This window comes from Gavialis gangeticus, unplaced genomic scaffold, assembly GCF_001723915.1.
Source record: "Gavialis gangeticus isolate Ggan-Ray unplaced genomic scaffold, GavGan_comp1, whole genome shotgun sequence".
Taxonomy (NCBI): Eukaryota; Metazoa; Chordata; order Crocodylia; family Gavialidae; genus Gavialis; species Gavialis gangeticus.
Genome location: NW_017728996.1, coordinates 19,459,560 through 19,479,934, shown reverse-complemented (window position 1 = coordinate 19,479,934; position 20,375 = coordinate 19,459,560). Strand labels below are relative to the sequence as shown.

Here is a 20,375-nt window from a genome sequence, read left to right as displayed (position 1 = left end):
CGGCTCCACAGCTGTTGTGTGCCAGCCTCCACCCTGCTGCCAGCCTCAGAACGAGACCTGCTACAATGGCATTCAGTTCGGTTGTCATGTATGCCTGCTCCTCCGGGGGCAGCTCTCCTTTTCATTACTGACAGAGCGTCTTCTGTCAGATATAATGCGGCTTCAAATCCCTGACCGATTAATATCCAGTTTGATGCCAACAGTGGATGGCCCTGAGATTAAAATTCCTGGTTCAGAAATATTTAATCAGGCTGTGCTGTCAAATCACTAACAGAAAGTCTATAGCATTTTGTTTTGCTTAATAAACCATCATATCAGTCTAAAATTGAGCACGTGGATCATAAGGTTCCAGTAAACGAATGTTGTTTTGGCTGCTTCTATTACCATAGTGCTAGAGGTTGGATTGAGCTTGGATTTATACTGCTTCTACTGAAAGAAAAGTAAAAGCTCATAGTAAAGCGGTGGTTCTCAACCTTTTTAGACTTAAGGGCCCTCGCGATAGACTCAAGGCACTGCTCAGAAAATGCAAGCTCTTAGTGTTCATTCATTTTTGGACTACAGAAAAAGAATAAAGCAATTCTTCTGTGGCAAAGAACTCAGAGTGCAACAAGTCAGAATGGTTTTAATACTATGGATTCCTATTTGAAATTTCTGGGGTTAATTTGTGACTCATACTTGCATGCTTAACAGTGCTAACGTGGTGTAGCATCCTGCAGCACCCTTCAAAGGATTTTGAGACATCTCAGGGTGCTGAGTCACCCTGGTTGAGGATCGTTGCTCTATATTTATGAGTTCAGCTCAGCTTCTGTCCCACTGAATTCCACAATGTTGCACCATGAAGTGTTATGATTTTAGAGATCATTTCTACCCTTATATACGAAAGCATGAATTGCATAAACCTTTTATCATCAGCTATTGCGCCTGAAACAGGAACACATTTTCCAAGGTATGTGCTCTAATATAAGAAAAGGCAGCCTCAAACTCTCAGTTGAATTCTGAGGTTTTACTAAAGTGTTAAAATATTCAAGTTTATGGAGCAATCATCTTAGGCTGTCTTGTAAAAAAAAAAAAAGGCAACTATTGTGCTTGTTCATGCTTAGGTGGGTGATGGTGTCACAGATGAAAACGTAGAGCTTCTGAAGCCTCAGACCCAACAATGCAATTCATGCACAGTGGCAAGGAGAAAGTGAAAAAAATATACAGCCTATTCCCACTGAGCAAATTATCTTCAATGGGTATCTGTCCTCCACACAGGATTTGTAAAGAAACCCAGCCATGGAGGAGTATACCTGCAGGTTACTGGCCTATTTGGAAGGAAAAGTGAGAAAGTTTGAGTCACTTGTCTCTCCCTGGGTTGGGAGTCTGAACTCAGATCCAGACAGAGCTATGTGCAAGCAACCTTTCCTTTGGGCTGCACAAAGCCCTTTTGCTTATATCAAATTGCTCTCAGCAGCTGTTGAGATCTGCTAATATGATATATTTTAGCAATTAGTCTTTTAAGGAAATTTAAATGGGTTTTATTAAGACTTGCAGTGAGCCAAGCACATTAGTGGAATGGTGGAGTTGCTTTATACACACAGTTGCTGTTGTATTTTCAGATTTGGACCTTTATGGAAAATGAAATTTAGAAAAAAATGTAAGATTGACAATGTGAGCATGTCCACTTCAAACAAGGGCCTGAAGAATAAGAAAACTCAGCATGTTTTTTCTCCTAGATGTCTCTTCATTTCCCATTCCTGGGAAACTCTTGCAGCAATTTTTACCCAATTGGCATTAACTGCCCACACAGCATTTTCTCATTTCTATAAGCTCTATAAGGATCTATAAAGAACATTACAGACACCACAGAGTGCACATAATATCTGTTCCATCTTAATTCAGAAATGAACAGAAAGGGCTTTCTTGCCTGTAGGGGGTCTGGGAACTTTGTGCTGAAAAACAATGGGAAGAAAAGTTAGCGGTAAAGTGGAAGCCCTTTGCTCAATAAGAACTTGACACAATACCCACTTAAGTAACTGCAGCTCCCCGCTCCTCCCAGGGCCCAGCTCTCAGTCTGTACCGTACAGAACTTGATCTAAACCACAGTAACTGTATTACCTGCCAGAAATCATCGTCAGGATAGGCCTTTTGTCCTTAGCCGATGCTGGTGTGGTTTTGACCCCATTATCAATCATCATTCCAGCCTGAGGAAATAAAAAGAGTCTCTGTAATGAATGCACACCCTTTATATTTAAATCTGAGGGGCAAATTTTCAGATGAAGTAACTTTGGTTAAGTCCCTTTCCCTCTATACCCTCCATTTTACCAATACAGAAAATGATACTGGCCTCCTTTGTAAAGAGCTTTCAGATTTACTGAGGAAACATGCTGAAGCCCTATATATACCAGCACCAATTGCTGAAGAAAGACAATGCACTGTTTAGAGCGCGCATCTGAGATTTCCATCAGGGAGCAAAGGATCAGATTTGCGCTGTTGTTGCTATTAAGTTACCTTGACAATCACTTGAGTGCAACGTTACTCCCTTCAAATTCACCAGCTCTCACCAGAACCACTCTAGGCGCCTCACTTCTCCCATTTTTGGAGCAGCACACATTTAGTCACTCATGAGGCATCTTTCTATTGCATTACAGTGGTTACAACCAACGTTGAGGGAAGTATCACAAGTATCAAGATGTTGCTGAGTAAAGAACCATTCTCACTGACACATAAGTGGTTTGGCTGTGACAACATGCCCGGAAGTGCTGCCCCTGAATCTGTACTTCTGAAGATGGTAGCATGTTATCAACCACTCCAGGCGTGCCTACACCACCCCAGCACTGTGCCAGGGAGCAGTGTAATGAAGCATGCTCCGTGTGCATTACATCCTAAAATGGAAGGAAGGTAGCCACCTTCTTGTGGACCTGGGTATACGCCTGTAAACTTGTCTGAGAGAGTTTACTGGCGCATGTCCGGTGACACGAGTTCTGATCTGGCAGGGGGCGTATGAGGAGCGGCTGCCTCACAAGGCAGAACTGAGCTGGTGCAGCCAGGCCTTCCGGGCGTCCCCTCCTATATCAGTCTAGCTTTCCAGGCTGATGTTCTTGTCTGTGACAAGGGCTCCTCAGATCTACACTCATACAAATCAGAGAATCAGAGGTGTAAGTATAAATGTTAGCGTCATGGGCAAAACTTTGGCCAGAGGGCACTCCTTTGTCACATCTGGAGCAGTCCTGTGCTCCCCCAGCTGGAGAAAGAAACCCTGCTCCTATGGTCAAGCAGCACAGGGTTTCTCTAACTTGGCTTCTAGGGCTGGGTGGCACAGGGCTACTCATACTGCATCCCAGCACATGGCTCCTATTGTCGGCAGTGCAGGGCTTCTCCAGCTCAGCTCCTATGGTGAGAGGTGGCAGGGCTGCTCCAGAGGCAGCAAAGACTCTAGGGTGGGAGGTATCATTCTGGCGTCCCCTCTAAGTCCATGCCTGGGTCTGGTATCCCTCCCACCCAACCAAGTTTACACTACTGGTACACGTGATAAAATAATCACTTCTGCAAGTGGTACATACAGAACATAGGGCTTTCCACTCTACTGTGGCCTGTGCACAGCCCTTTTTGATTTCCATGACCAGTTCAGCCCTTCTCACTATCCATCTGAATATGTGCCGTTGTCTAAAGGCATTAAGTAACAGGCGCAAGCTCAGGTTTTCACTGAGTGCCAGAGTGCTGAATGTTGGGATGAACAAGTGAAGACATTTAGGAGGTAATTAGGCTGAGATTACACTCTTTATCCCCTGCAGATGCTATCTGATCAATGGCCAACATTGGCTGTGGAGATGTATAATTTGGCAGGCTGCCAGTAGATGCAACTAGAGGCACCATTTTAGAAGGGCAACAGTAGAGAAATGGACTCGGTAGAAATGAACAAAAATGTGAACTACTCATCTCCCATGATCCCGCAAGAGGGTTTCTTTTTCTATGCTCTAAGTATGCTAAAGTAAAGGTAGCATAAGCTGAATCTGTAAGCACAATTACTCTAGGATACAGGCCATTTTATATGGAGCCAATTAATGATACGGAGCCAACGTATATAGAGCAACTGATGGAGATCGGTTTGTAATAACTTGGGATAAATCAGAAATCACAGGCATTAATAACTTGCAGGCACAGAAAACTGGAGAAGGAAAATGGTGTTTTAGACATGGACATTATTTCCATGATGTGCAGACTCACTCGGTTGTTGGAATGTGCCCGATTGTTGTAGAATTTCCCCATTGGAACGTGCTCCGAGTAGCCTGGGGAATACATCCCTGCAGAGGGCCCCGTGGGCACATGGTGCAAAACAAACCAAAATCCTGTTTCCTGAAAAAGAGAGCACAATGTCTGAGCCTCACTTTATCTTTTTTACAGGTTTACATTAGTCGGGAGGGATTGGGGGGTACTTATCAAACACTGCAAGATAAAAACCTGCAGCTTGCTGTACAAACAACAGGAGGTAACGTTCGTTTGAGTAACTAGATGCAGTAAAAAGTTCTACACACATGCACAGCACACCACAGTGTTGGTTACAGTCACTATTTTTAAGATGCTATAGTTAAGTTCTGAGATACCTGCTGAGACAGTTTCCTGTAAGCTGGCCTGATTACACATAAACCCACTGGTGTCAACAACACCTTCACGTGATGAGCATCTTTGAAATCAGACCATTTCTACTTAGATGCCTAAACCTGGATTTAGAAGGCCCTATCATTTAGAAATCTTAGGAGAAATAAAGCCTACTGAGGGGAGTGAGAATATCTGCAGAATTAGCATTAGCCCTAGTTTAAATGTCAGCGCCCTGTCTCCTATTAACGAACTGCTTGAATTACTGATCCTCTACCCCCCAGTAGAGTCAATAGGAGCTTGGCCAATGACTTCAGTGAGAGCAGGGAGGTGGTTCTTTAATTCATCCAGGCTGTGTGTGAGAGATGTAGGATTTGGGAATTTTGTTCAAGTAATCCAAGTCTGGAAACTCTAACTACAGCAAATGACAAAAGGAGGAAGAAATGTAGGGCACATTTTATTGGTAGCACTGGCTGCATTTATATATGCTTGAGTTTGGTTTTCAGAAAGTGCCTGTGTGGGAAAAGCAACTTTTTTTCCAAAAGGCATCAAAAAAATTGCAGGGTTAATACAATTGTTCTGAATTTTCTCCAAATAAGGGACTTTTGTACTCACTTCAGATCCTGCAGCTGCACAGTTGATGAGGTTGTTGTGTGGGTTGGCGATCCAGAAGGTGGAAACAGCACTGCAGATCAGTAACAAAAAATAACATGAAAATGATATGGAGAGCAAACTGAAGAGCTAGCATTCTATGTCATATAGCACAGGCAAGTCTGATAACTCAGCAGATAAGCTTGCGCCTAAAGGCTGTAACAACTGGGGTTTCCTTTTTTCTCATCATGTCACACCTGTTATCATCATCGACAAACAGAACAAAAGGCTTCTATCGTTAAACATCTTGAGGAACTTAAATGAGGAATCTCTTTTGAAACCCTAAGTCTGCTATGAAGCCGTCAGTTGTTAGTAATATTTTATGATAAGAAAAATCTTCACAATCAGGGCCCCAACTTCACTGGAGGGTGGTTTAGCCACAGAATCTGATTAAGTGCTTCTATGGGCTTTTCCAAGCATACCCTGGCATCTGATTTTTCTGTATGCTTCTTTGATTTATTAACTGTATTTGCTCCTGCCACCCTACACATTTCTTTTATGACAAATACCTGGTGCACTTAAGGCAATCTCAAATGAAAACTCATGTCAAAGAGAAAAGATAAATCTATCATGCTATTGTCCAGCACGTGACATATAGGCAGTCATTAAATTACATACTTATAAACTCTGGGAGGAAAACTGGATGGTTAAAGCTGATGTTTAATTTGCCTCTTGTGATTTATAGGTGACATTTGATCAAGTGTAGAGCAGCACAATCCTTATGCTTACATCTCACTCAACCACTATTTTGAGGATTTCTGAGGGACCTTAAATCATGCATTGGCCTTAGACTGGCTTTGCACAAGGGTGAGATTTATCATGCAACTGTAGCATGGGGCTGGTTAGAAAAAAGCTACTGAAGAGATTGCCAAAGTGATACCAACACTGTATTGACCAGAATCTCATGTCAATGTAATCTCTGACAAGTGCCAAATGATTAGGTCTACCAAGCTGGTTCCTTGAACTCACCTACACAGGCATTCAGATGCATGTTGTCAACAAGGGCTGGCCTATTGTTTTTAACTGTTGACAAATTCTGTCTTTCTGTATATTTTTCCACCCATTGTATATACCTTGGCAGCCAACGCTAGCTTTTGCTTTAGTGCCTTGATCAGTCAGTTGCCATGAGATAATATATCATGGAACTACTTAAAATAATAGTGGTGTACTTCTAATCAACTAACACCAGGCAGTCCTGGTACAAAACAATGTATTTTTCATGATTAGCTTGTGACTTCTGCTACATGGAAGATCCAGATCACAGACTACTAGACGGACATCTGCGTTTTTCATGTATACAAACTGCATATAACTTTCTAGCTATCAGCCTTCAAATGCCACACAAAATGTGGCCTGGGACTATGATATAGACATAGAACATCTGTGGAAAAAAAATCAGTGAAATGCCTGATTAAGCATTATTTTATGAATGGAGACATGATGTTGTCTATAAACAAATGCAGATGTGAAAAAAGGCGTCACATGAATTTGATCTACTTTCTTTGCCAAAGCATGGGCTAAAAACATGTTTCTTGGCATCAAAGCACCAGTTTGTTCTGAAGACAGAAGGGAAGAGGCATTGGTATGAAGTTAGATGATAGAAAGTATTTTCAACTATAACCAAAACCAAAAAGAATCTTTGGTTAAAATGGATTATCCGTAGCGAGGGTGAAATCCTGGCTCAACTGATTCTTCCATTGTTAATAGGGCCTGGATTTTATCAAGTTTTAATGGGGGGATTTTTTTTTTAAATTGCAACCTTGGAAAGTCCCAAGTAATAAAGTTCTAACATAATAAGAAAAAGTGGTCTGCTTTTTCAGAAATCTTAATAGGTCATTACAAATGCAGTTTAGCTTTAGAAAAATACTCCATCCTGAAAGACCTGCATTCCCATGTCTAGATCAAATTCACCCCAGTAGTTTGTAGCAAACATTTTTAAATTCTTGTTCTGCTTTGCCATTGTACCTTGCTTATGCACCTCAAGGCCAAAAATCCAGGACGTGCACAACAACATTGAGTTAAAATGATAGAACACTGGAGAAAATCCTCTCTCAAAGTCTGAGAAGTCCCATTCAAATCAATAGAACCAGTCACACAGTAAAATACTATGCACGTGGTAGATGCTGGCAGAATTTGGCACTACAGTTTTATTGTAAAAGTTTTGCTAATGAGACACTGAAAAAAGGTAGTTAGCTGCCATTACCAATCAGCTGTTCATTCAAAGCCTAGTTCTGGGATGTGCACCTTGTTTGTGGGGAGAATGCAGCCATGATGGAGATGTTTCTCCTACTCTTCATTCAAGTCTGTCTCTCTATACCTACAGGCTATTAGAATAACTGAAAAATGAACTCTTGTTAAAGCCCTTATTTCAAACATTGCCAAGATGTTCCCTAAAGAGCACCATGAACTTGAGTTGTATGGACTGGAAAAGATTTTTTAAAGAATTGGATCTTGGTAGGTAAGAGATGAGGTTGCTTAGTGTCTCTTCAAAAGTGCTCAGCATTTTACAGGGCTGGGCTTAGAGTTGTGGCAAACAGAAGGAAACTTTAAGAAGGTCTTGGCTAAGTACAGTAAGTTAAAACCCAAGACTGAATTGATTAACTCTTCACAAGTCTAAGCTGCATAGATTGAACCGATAAGCAAGTGAACAGATCCAGAAGCTGGGGGGCACTAGAGCATGCCTCCCTGATTGGCCAGAGTAGATACCTTGGGCCAAGGCTAGCCCACCCACCCTGCAAGGGGGCAGGGGGCTTGCAGGGGAGATGCAAAGCATCCTGGGATGCTGAGGAACTATGAGTTAACTTGAGTCTGGAGGGGATCTGGGCAGAAGTTCAATAAACTGATTTAACCTAAATCAATTAAGTCTGATACTATATTCACCCAGATTTATCTTAAACTGGTTTTGGTCATTTTGAAAGCAGTTTATGTGCACTGAACTTCTGTTGTGTTACAGATTTGAACTGGTTTCCAATCACCTGGGCTAGGGACAGAAGTTACACATAAACCAGTTTAAGTGATCAGAAACTGGTTTAAGCCTGTAACTGAACAGAAGCTCCATGCACATAAACCAGTTTCAAAATGGCTGAAACTGGTTTAAAATAAAACCTGGTTGAATGTAGTATTAGACTTAACTGATCTGGGTCAAACCAGTTTATGAAACTTCTGTCCTTCCTTGTTCAAGTTAAATCACATTCCCCCAGCATGCTTTCCAGCCCTGGGCTGGGCTCGGCTGTGCTGTCTGCTCCAGAGAGCAGGGCTGGCCCTGCCCCTCTGCTCCCTAGCTGCAGCAGTAAGGGCTGGCTAACAAGGGGGTGGAGGGGGCAAGCCCAGCTGGGGAGGCAGCCCAATCTACGGGGGGGACTGCTCCCCCCAGAAAAACCCCAGCTGGGATTTGGTGCCAGGGAGGGGGGCTAAACATCCCTTCCGCTACTCAAACTTACTGGTGGCAACTGTGGACTACAAATCCCAGAGGCACCTGGAAGCAGGAAGAAGAAGTGATGAGCAACCCTGCAGAGTCCTGCTGCTGTAATTCTGGACTGCAAATCCCCATGATTTTGGAAGCAGCAGGAAGAGAAAGTGAACACAGAGCCAGAAAGCCATGCTGTATTGCCCCCCCGGCTTCTGGCCTGAGCTACTGCAGGCATGTGGCTGCTTTTCCTGAATCAAAGGTAAATATCTGTTCACTTCTGTTTCAATTTAATCTGTGCAGTTTAGACTAATCTGCAAAGACTGAATTGATTCAGCCTCAGGCTTTTTGACTGTCTGTACTTAGCCTTATACCAGTTTATGTGCAATTTCTGTCCCTAGCTCTTGCCAGCACTTTCATGCCCTTGCTTACTTTTGGGAAGTTATTGGGAAGTTCAGTCTGCAAATACCATCTTTGATTTGCCACAAGCAATTTCCAGTTCCTCACTGAATTAGATTTTATCAAACTGTTTGGATTTCAACTTGCATTTATATACTCCATCCCCAGTGAATGTTAAAAATGCTACTAGTGGGTCAGATTTTGCTTCCTTTACTCACTGAAAAAGTCTCCCTTCTCCAGAAGCAGAGGGAAAGTAATCAGCGGAACCATATAAGGTGCAATTAATGCTGTTAGCAGAATCTGAATACAGAAACATTTTGCATTCTTATGATGGCGTCGTGACTACATAGATACAAGGCAATGGACAGCAGGCCTATCTGTCTTCATATTGTACTTTGAAAGGGATGTTTGTAATAATACCCAAGAGAAGTAGCATTTGCGATGACCTTAATGCTAAAAACACTAAGCAAAATTATACTGTCTGGGTGTAAATATGTATATAGCACAAACAGAAACATCCTGAACAACCATCCAATCTTGTAGAGCATGTAACCCAGATGCCTGAAGCAGAGTACTTAATTATATACACTCAGGCCTGTATCTCGTGGATCAAAGTTAAATCCTGCAAGGGTAAAAACCAAAAGATTTCACACTTACCTGCAATCCTGCCTGGGTTTGGGGATATATCCTGGATAAGCCCCTTCTGTAATCATCTTGCACATTTTACTGTCTCGGTCAGATGGTAATAGAGTGCTAGGCTTAATAAGCAGTCCAAGACAATGATCAAATGTGTTGCGTTCCTCTGGCCCATCCTCAGTAAAGAAACAGTGTCCCAGGGTGTTATAGCCCACAACATCCTTAACCTGCAAGTACAGAAAGGGGGATACCTTCAGATTTAGTTTTCAGCCACTGCAAGAATACTGTTTGCCTGTAGTGTGGTGACAATTAGAGCCCCAATAAAAGATCAGGACCCCACTGTGAATAAAAAAGTGGTCTTTACTCCTATGAGTTTACTATCTAGGTGACAGTGTATGATACTTGCTTGAATTAGAATTTGCCATTTAGTGTGCAATGCTAATTAAGTTTTGCTCAGGCTTTCTGAAAAAGAGGGGATAGTATTCCAAAGCTCAAAGTGATGAAGGGGAGGTGAACAGGAGACATCATATACTCAGACCACATCTGGACTCATTCTTTTTGTGTAAAATTAAACAGACAGCTTGGTCAATGGCCAAAAATGTATCTGCTAAATTGAATAAATGTATTTTTTTGGCTACCAGAGAGGCTGCAAGTTGTTTACTGGGCAGGCTGTTCTGCTTATGGTCTGATTTAACCTTCTTCCAACTTGATGACAGAAACTTTAGTTCATTTGGACACAAATCAGCTGCTGCTAATCAGCATAGTAGCTGGAAAACAGGAATGTTGTAGCTAACATTGGAGACCTATTGTCTCCAACAGAAGTATGCAGATTTAACCCAGTTGAAAATCTGGGACACAATTTTTCAGAGTAAAAAAGGTGATTTACAAGCCTAAGCATTAGGCTGGCCAGCAAAAAAAAGTGAATCTGAAAAATTCTGAGGTTTCAGAAAGTGCTTTTATTCTTTGGTGGAACTAAACCTTTCACCACGTTTCATGAAAATGAATGTGACGGAGAAGCAGCCAGTGAACTTCTGACAAGGCTGTTTACTTCTCTCTTTCCTTTCATCTCCCACCACAGAAATTCCACCTTGGACCTGACGCATCTTCCCAATTTACAGAGATGGAAACACTGGGCAAAATGTTTTGCTTTTGGCAGAACAGCACTTTTAAATGGGAAAAGACTGTTGAAAAATTTTCAGTTCCTTCATCCCAAGGCCCACCTTCAGAAAGGACATAAGTGTTTAAGAGCTGAACGGCATGGGCACATGTTACTACCCACATGCATGTTTTCACCCTATGGTAAATGACTGGAAGGCAAGAGGGTACCCACAACAGTTATCAGGAAGTAAGGGATGGACAGTACATTTCTACCCCCTTTATCTCACAGTAACTTCTTTGTGTGCCCATGCCTTAAATCTCATTGCAAGTCAATGGGACTTAGGCTCCCAACTTCTGAAAATGGAACTTAGACTCCTAAATCCTTTAGGTACTTTTAAAAAGTGGTCTTTCTGTCAGAGGTCTCAGATGACAGGATACAATTTCCAAACATATCCCAGGACCAATTTTAAAATGGTTAAATACATTCTCTTGTAAGAAACAATATTTGGCTTGCCAGCTCTGTTACAAGCTGACACCTGCAAACACCTCTCTTATGCATAGCCCTTGATCCAGCATAAATATTCAAGTCTCCAAATTCAAATTATCACAGTAAATTAAACATTGTTAAAATGACATGAGACACAGCACATTCCTTTAAATTACCTCTCTAAAATCTGCAGCTAACTCTCCTAATTTAATTCAATGGCTATGTCATTCTAACGCCACTTTATTCCAGCATAAAAGAAGAGCACCTTTTCAATTGTCCCTTCTTGGAAAGCATGACATTTGCCAGCCTTGGGCACGATGTTTGCCAGCCTTGTAATTATAAAAAAAATACTATTCGATGCCGGAGCATCTCAGTGAACTACTTTCAAAAGTTGTATCCCAGTCCTCAGGGGAAAGTCTGCTAGTCATACAAATGCCACAACTGCAGAATGAATAACTGTGTCAACCTAGTATTTTTCCCAAGCACAGAAGCAATATTTAAAAGAAACATAAATAATGCTTGTGCAGAGTTTAGCTGCTGAAAACTGACAAGCGACACCTCAAACATTCCTTCAGCTGCCTGATGCTCCAGTTCATCATCCCCGTGAATTTTGGCTCTAGAACCATAATGCACGAAGGCCAGGCAGAGAGAGACAGAGAGAGAAGCTGATGCCTGGCATTGATAAGAACGCTGCAGTGCCAGGCATCCTAATGTAGGAATTCAGCTGTGGGGCCAGATGTTGGCTGTATGCACTGAACGACACCAACTGGCCAGATCTGCTCCCCAACTTCTTAATACCCTTTCCTTGATCAATTACTTTCCCCATCGCTCATACTTCGCTTGCTTCACTTTTGTCATCCCCTAGTCTGTTTTCCTTCCAGGATCTCAGGTATTAGCACAGTGCTGAAAACATGAGGTTGTAAAAAATTGTGGCATTGTGTTGATTTATCTAAAAACCCTTTTTCCAGTGGATCTGCTTTTCAGATTCATGAAAGTATTCCTATTAGTCCATCAGTCTATTTTAACAAACTGTAACTTAAAACCAACTTTCATGCAAGAATACCTCATAAGTAAATCAGGTGCTATCTAGTATACTTGGATTACTGACAGCAGATTCTAGTTTGATAATGCTGTGTTTATTCCCTGCAGCACTGTTAGCCCCAGGCTTCTGCCAGACAGTTGATCAACCTCTATTTAATTTCCATCCCAATGACAGCTTCCATTTCAGCCCCTATAATTAGAGACCAGCTCAGTGACTTTGAACAGGGTAGAAATCAGGGCAGAATTTGATCACTGGGGTTACATGGTATAACTGAGAATTGTGTAACGGTCAGCCATAGAGAAGTAGGGTTAGAAGGGACCTCCAGGGGTCATCTAGTTCAACCATTATCTGGTTAATATGGTAAAGACTATGGGTGCCTATACAAGAGCAGGGAGGTTCCTGCATCAGAGCAGACTCGATTAATTATCACACTCCAGCAGCCTCCAGCGTCTCGTGTATCAGCATCCCCACACTTCAAAATGGCGGCAGGGCACTTTAGATACAGCTCATTAAATGACCTTTAGATAAAGTGCCCTGCTGCCATTCTGAAGTTCAGAGACACTGATTTATGAAATACTCCAGGTGCTTTAATTAGAGCCACTCCAATTAAAGTGCTCCCACCCCAATGTGTATAACTGCTGTAAATTGTCTAATTAAGGACATTATCAAGGACTAATTGTGGCAGTAAGGGGAATTAAAGCACTTTGTTGTTGGAAGGACTCTCTGTGTACTTCCAATAAACAAACAGTCATGGACAAGCATAAAACAAGCACTTTGGTTACAGTCACAGCAAGGGGCTGTCTGCACCTATGTATAAACCCATGAAAAAGAGAATCTGTCCCCAAGAAGAAGTCTTATTTAGGGCTGATGTTTCTGAACTTGGTGCAATGGGCCAGCAATGGGAGAGCCCAGGGGGTGTATATGAATTTCAAGCCTTCAGTCATTTTAACTTGAATAATTAAATGCCCTACCCCCATTTGCTAAAGCACTTAGCAGACACTTAACTTCAGGCCACTTAGCATTAGAATCCATGGAATGGTCTGTAGGCCTAAAATTAAGCATGCACTCAAGTGTTTGCTAGGCCAGGGCCTAGTTGTCTCTTTTATGAAGTACACAGTTTATTCCATTTAAGTTCATAGCCTTGAGACTGAAAAGGGCCATGCACTTACCAAACCTCAGTGTAAACCATGCTCATTAGCTAGTAGAAAGCCTGCCATAGGCTTTTTGTACTTCATGTCTATAAAAACAGCTTTAAAACTGCAAGACCTTGCTAGTTCAGAGACACTTTAGAAGTCTTGAAATGGACACTAGTTAGGCAGCTAAACAGAGTACAGAGGAAGTTCAGTGGAGCCAACCGTTCTTGTGCACATAGGCTGCTTACAGATGTCAAAAAAGCAAAACAAAAGTGCTTTCCTTTAAGCTCGGCGTGCCGCTACATCGAGCGCAGTGCATACCCAACTCACCCAACATCTGTACAGATCGGGTACTTCGGTAGGGCTTTTTTGGTGCTTTTATCTAATAGCTGATTAAATCAGTTTTAGATAAAAGTGCCAAAAAGTCCTGCTGAAGTGCCCAATCTATACAGACGCTGTGGAGTCAGGTCAAATTAACAGGCTGCCTCTTCCAGTGATGTTTTTGTTTTTTCACATCTGTCAGTACCCATAAACAGTTTGTGCACTTAATGTTTGTTTTGGTATAGGCAAAAAAAAATCCCCACAACCTGGGACCAATGTCATGTTACTTAGTTAAGCAAATTATGCATTTATCTGGTATATATAAAGTGGAACACAAAGTAGTTCATTCAAAGACCTGGGCAACTTGTCTCCAGCATCTTGGGCTTTATGCTTACATGCTCACAAACAAAATAAGTGATATGCAGAAGAAATGGTAAGCAGATAACTTTCCTCATTTTCCTCAGCTAAGTTATATAAATGACACCCAGATACTACGGCATTCAGCAGCAATGCCCACTGCATGCAGCTTAGAAATGCAGGTAGTTATAATAGTCTCTCCTTCCTCAGAGACCTGCCTGAATTTTTGTGACTAACAATTTCAAGGCCTGGGGGATGGAAAATGGATCTCATAGCAAAAGAACAGACTGCAAAATCACGTTGTGCTTTGAGAAGAAAGGAGCTGATTGGTGTAGATGTCTAGTTATATGGGCAAGAAGACCAAATCTATTTTTAGTTGAAAATAGTCCATGTCATTTATAGGACCTTTAGAAATCAACTTTCATCATCAACTCAGACCAACATCGCTGGCCTGCAGGACACAGAACCTGGTTGACCAGATACTTCATTCTACGGGAACACAGCGAGCAAGCACTTGGGAGCAAATGTACCCAGATCAGGTTTTTTGGATGGAAATAACTATGGATTAGAAAACGAAAGATTTCTTTTTTTAAATAGTCAGACAATTAACATGGATTAAATTCTTAATGCAGATTATAGATTTTATGGTAATGCTTCCCAGCGGAGGCTTCTTTTAGGTTTTCTGCAATGAAATAAAACCCAGGATCCCTCAAGGAATTAAAAATGTTGAGTAAGTGCATCAGAACTGAGCAGTTTTCCTCAGTCAGATCAGTCTGTCTGCATTACATCATTGCTGTCTTGGCTGGAAAACGCCTGAGAACATGGATTCTTACAATATTTCCTAGTCACAACGACATGGTTTTCACTTGGAAAAGGCAAGAGAGATGAAACATTTCTAAATACTTTGCATAAACCCATCCATCTGACCCAGAAAAAAATAAGCCATGCACAGGGTGTTTGGGTTGGCAGTAGGACAAGCATTAATCAATAAAGAAGCAGAATTTAAAATTAGAATCAAGAGTTGATATTTTAGTCAAGCTACCAGCTAACCTAGAGTTGTGTAATTACAATACAGCTAGAAGATATGTTTATGGTACCATTATTAGGAACCTTCTCTCTACTCGACAGACCAACCCCTATCTAGTTTTTCCTTCCAGTCTGTATGCTAGTTACATTCTTGGCTATGCTGAGCTGTTATATGAGAGGCTTTAAACTGGAAAGTAGTTATACAACCGTGGATACCTAATATAATTTATATAAGGCAAAGTAGAACATACTTTTTGGGAACCAAGTCTCCTGTTGATTTTAAGGTCATGTTGAAAACTTAAAACTACAGAGTTCAGCATCAGAGATTCAGTTTTGCAACTAGCAGACAGAGACGGCTTTGCTGCTTTATTTGCTATTTAATTTTTCTCTTTTAACTTTTGTAAATCTTAATGATGCTTGTAACATATTCATCTAACTTTGCCACCTTTAAAGGCTCTCTTTTGCCATCCTTGCCAATGACGAAACTACAGGATCAGGTCCACAGATAAGGAAGTGTGAAAGACGACAAAGTGGATTGAAGTGAATAAAAAGAAAACAGTAGATTGTTGCCCCCACCCACAAGCAAGTTTGAATGCTGCAAACTTCAAATGAGTGGATGCATGTGTTTTTAAGATGCTGGTGATACATGGGGGAATTCTTTGTGCTCAATGACTGTATCACTGATAATGTCAGAGATGTGGTGTAGTGGTAGCCTCATATCAAAACACCAATTTGTTCTGGCTAGTCAGAAACCTGTTGTGTATTGGCTCCAATTTATATATGTTGCCATCACGTGGAAAATGCTGGGGTTCTTCTCATAAGACAACCCAGGTATTTTGAGGCCACGTTTTTGGACCATTGTCTAGAAGTTCAACTCTTGGTTTTTATGTTTGTTTCATGCCTTTAAAAGTTCTGCTTTCAAAAAAACATTTCTGAACTTTATGAATGTGGATAGGGCTTTCTCCTTCATGCATTCCCAAGATGAACACATGTGGTTGGTTATGTGGTTTCAGTGCTAACATCCAGATTGTGTCTTTGGCTCAGGGTCTAGTTACCCTGAAGCAGCTGGGTGAGTTGGGCCCCGTGATCTAACTCAAATTTCTAACACAAGTCACTTTCAAATTATTCTTAAAAACACGATGAGGTTCAAGCTGATGCACACACTAAAGAAAACAAATCAAGAAAACCTCTTCCTGTAAAAGAAGGCACTAAATGCAAAAACAGCAAAGTATAACATAAACTAGCATAACAGTGGTATAGAACATGTGTGTATTCTGCTTACATCTACTTTGGAGTAAACTCTAGTCTACACAGTGTTTAGGGCAGCAGTGATGGTGTCCTTTGAAAAGGTTAGAGCATTTTTCTTCATGGCCTTCGCTATGAAGATCCCCCATTGTTGCATGAAGTTTGCTGTTCTTGCTATGATCTCTCCTATGCTGCAACCTACTTAAGAAGTTGTCATACTACAGAAGGTCTACAGGATTTCTTTCTAGTTCCAGGCTCTGTTAAATCAGCATTTATAACATAAGCAGCCAGACAGCTCTATTTCAAATGCAAATCCTTATTACAAGAAAGCTTATGTATCCTCAGTTCTGGTAACTATATTCTTTAAATAACAGTCTATAGATAGATTCAAGTACCTATATAAGATGGGCTGGCTTTCAGGAATCGTGGACTACAAGGGCATTTGGACCCCTCGGCAGCTGAGTCACATGCAGAATTTGGCCCAGAGTGTTACATTTTTATACTGTGTTCACATTTTAGACATACCTTAAAACACATTTGGCATTATATATCATCCAGTAAGTCCAGAGTGAAAGAGAAGGACCCTTCATTTAACTCTGAAAAGCACTCTATTTTTCTCAGTAATGATTCTGGCCTCAGTGGTATTTTAATGCTACCATGGAAAAAACGGAGAGGTATAAAATGACAACTTCATCAGTAAGGGAGCCATTAAACTGTTATCTCTTACCAGCAAGCCATTGGAGCCATGGACTGTGATACAACGTGAGAAGGCATGGTGAACAGAGACATCCTTAACATAGCTTGGCGGGTGGTAGCCTCCTTTTTCATCCACATCTCCAGCCATGTGGAAGTGAATCGGGTAGTGCCCCATTGTCTGCTGGCCCATATGTATCAATTCTAAACCTTCTATATGGACAGCCTTAAATCCAACAGCAACCTGGAGAACAATAAAGCACTAATCAAGAGGCAGGAAGAATATCTGGCTGCTTTTTGAAGGCTGCACAGGCATGGCAAGTTTTCAACTAGGATGACTGACAGACGGGCAAAACAATGTAGGGAAGATGAAAAAAAACTATATTGTCTTGCATAAAGTTCTTGGGCTTGATTGCAACTCATGAGAAAATGGGCTCAAATCAGAAACTATTAAACTCTGGGGAAGCTGGGCTCTAGATGCAAACTCTATTTATTACCTGTGTGTAGTTAACCCAGCAGGCTGATTAGGGAGTTGTGAGAGTGGGATGTGCACTACAAAGAGGGGAGAGGACAAGCAAAGGGACAGCTCTAGTCTACTCTAAGACAAGCCTGTGTATTTTACAGGCCTGTATGAACAAGATGCTTCAGGCCATGCCATGGATGCTTGCTACACACAAGTTTTTGCTTCTGCAGAGAATGGTATGAATCAAGGAAAAAAATGATACCTTGATGTGCCCCCCAAAGGTGTCAAAATCAAAGAAGGAGCATAACTTGTTGCTGTATTCATAACATTGCTTCTCTGTCTCCCCGAGAACCACTATGTTTCGGCTTAGCAGTCCCACTTCTGCTCTCATGTCAACTCCGTCGACAACTTCTCCTATGTGAAGGTATGTTGCTTTTCCTGTGGGAATAACATGGGATACTATTTTTATTCTGCAAATACTGCATGTACCAGCTTATTCTTACTGCTAGCAGGAGCTAGAGTGAGAATGTTTTGACTGGGGGGGTGAAACTTGGTCCTGCTGAGATTTCCTTAGAAGAGGAAGTGGGATTTGTGGTGTTTGACTGGTTCTTGTATCCAGATGCTAAAGTAACAATTGCTGGCACACATGGTCCCATTTCTCGACCTGGAAGACAGACAAGGTGATAACCTAAAAGAAGCATTTCTACATGACCTGGAACACAAGCAGATTTGCACTGTAGCCAGATGCGTAAGATCAGAGATGAGATGTTGGAGTGCTACTGAAAGCGATAAATCCCCCTAACAGATAAGCAAAAAATTATTTATCATGGGGGATTCCCAAACTGTGGGACACTAGGAAAGACTCAAGAGTATGTGGCCTGCCTCATGGACCCAGGTGAACCAGATCCCGATTACACTAAAATCAGCTTTGCTGCTACTTTCACCAGGAGCAAGATAGAGCAGAAAACTTCAGCAAATCAAGCACATAACTGTTAAAACTACTCATCCAGCAAACTTTTTCCATTTAGTTTCAGCCCACACTGGCTTTGCCAGAGCTGATGAGGAGGTCCCCTGGGACATATGCAGGAAGTTCAGAGGTTCCCCCTGCCAGACTATTCTGCACATAATCCTGTGTACCTGCCTGCTCGGAGGGGTCAAAGGCATGTGAGGTCTTGTTAGGGCCTGCCAGAAGTGGCCTAATTCCAGCCAGTGTGAATAATTAGGAAGCAAAATAATCTTGGTGCTGTAATTTCATTACAGTGTATGTACACTTCCCTTCTCCCTGGCTCAGCTCTCCTGAAGAAAATGAAGTGGGAAAGGCTTGTATTACTGACTATATTCCATATTTTTCCTGAAAATATAGGTAATAAACTCACTAAGTAAACACTGAGCTTTAACAAATGTTACACTTCCATGTATTTTGTTTCATCAAAGACATTCAAAGCAGTAATTAGAAACAACTGGAAAGCTTGGAGAAGCTCTCTCTATTTAAGTAGAATTGCCAAGAGGGAAGAAGCGTTTTAAACATTTAAATGTCCTCCTCCTAAGCCAAACATGATGTTTTGACTCTATAATAAAGATAAATATACATCAGTCTAACACAGTTTACTCTCCTTCACTCCTTGAGCTGGAAATAATATGGTTCAAGGGCTAGGGCATTCTGCTGGGAACCAGAAGGGCTGGGTTTTAAGCCTGGATCCTTCACCAATGTGCTGCATAGCACTGGGTAAAACACTGCCATTGTTCTCTGCCTCAGTCTTCCCATCTGCAGAGCACCTTGAAATCTATAGAAGAAACGTAACAGGCCAGGCTACTTCATTTTCGGGAAGGAGAGTCTCTCCTTCATCCCTTGGGTTTAATTCATCCAGTAAAGAACGAGACTAATTGTATGCCATACAGAGGAAGAAAGAAAGGCAGAATAATACTGAGATTAATTATGACAGAATGATAGCTGGAAAGAGAGGGGCCACCTTCACCTTTTCTCCCTTTCTTTTGCACTTCTTAAAATCTGCATGACCAAGCCAAGGGAATTAAAATGCTGATCCACTCCAAATCAGCAGAAAGGCTTGCACCAACGTGTTGAATGTGCAGCTTCTGCGGTATTACCAGACCAGGGATAAGGGGCCAAGCTTGGGTCACAAACTCAATTCCCTCTTGTGGCAGCAAAATGTGTTGTCAGAAAGCCACAGCGTGACCCTGTTTCTGCATATGATCATGCTAAAACCAGATAGTTTCACAGGATCGGTTTTAAAAATGCAGCCAAACCAACAAAGGGTGTCACTGCCCTTATTTTTGTCCATAAATTAGCACACACAGATGTAAGTTTCCTTTGCCCAAAGAGACTATCTATTGAATTATTGGGACACCATGAAGCAAGACAATCCCCAATGTTTTTTAAGATGTTATTTTTGGTTCTTTCGTTTCATTGACCTTTCTCTGATTTACTGAGGGTGAAGAGGAAGTTCATATAATCGGAATAACATCCTATTTTGAACATCTCTTGCATTTGTAGCCCTGCAATTAAAATAGCTGGTTTTGTTATTTATGTGCGTTGAGTACTGGAATAATAAATGTTATGCTTGCATGCATTTAATTTAATGTAATGCCAGTGCAGACATGCAAAATAGCTTAAGCACTGAAAACAATGTTAAATATCTGCTAAACAGCTTCTAAATATAGCTTATCAGGACGTGTGTTTACTTTGGCCTTTTGCTGACTTGGCTTGATTTTAGATAAGGACTTGCCTTGCAGCTTTCTTTTTCAAAATGTAAAAGTAGATTTCATATAAATGGTGTCTTTAATAGGTTGTGGAAAAACAACTCTCTCATAGAAGCAGCCAGAAA

The 20,375-nt window shown here is 41.4% G+C and overlaps 1 protein-coding gene across 2 annotated transcripts in view; it reads right to left on the bottom strand.

The window, feature by feature from the left end:
* CEMIP (cell migration inducing hyaluronan binding protein) overlaps positions 1-20,375 on the bottom strand; it is a 157,809-nt gene that overhangs the window by 18,134 nt on the left and 119,300 nt on the right. For both annotated transcript variants that reach the window (XM_019504101.1, XM_019504102.1), the window contains 6 exons: positions 17,795-17,970; positions 17,104-17,313; positions 9,689-9,894; positions 5,191-5,260; positions 4,207-4,335; positions 2,098-2,183 (listed from right to left, as the gene is read on the bottom strand). In XM_019504101.1, the coding sequence (XP_019359646.1) occupies positions 2,098-2,183; positions 4,207-4,335; positions 5,191-5,260; positions 9,689-9,894; positions 17,104-17,313; positions 17,795-17,970 (877 nt within the window). The remainder of the gene's footprint in view (positions 1-2,097; positions 2,184-4,206; positions 4,336-5,190; positions 5,261-9,688; positions 9,895-17,103; positions 17,314-17,794; positions 17,971-20,375) is intronic.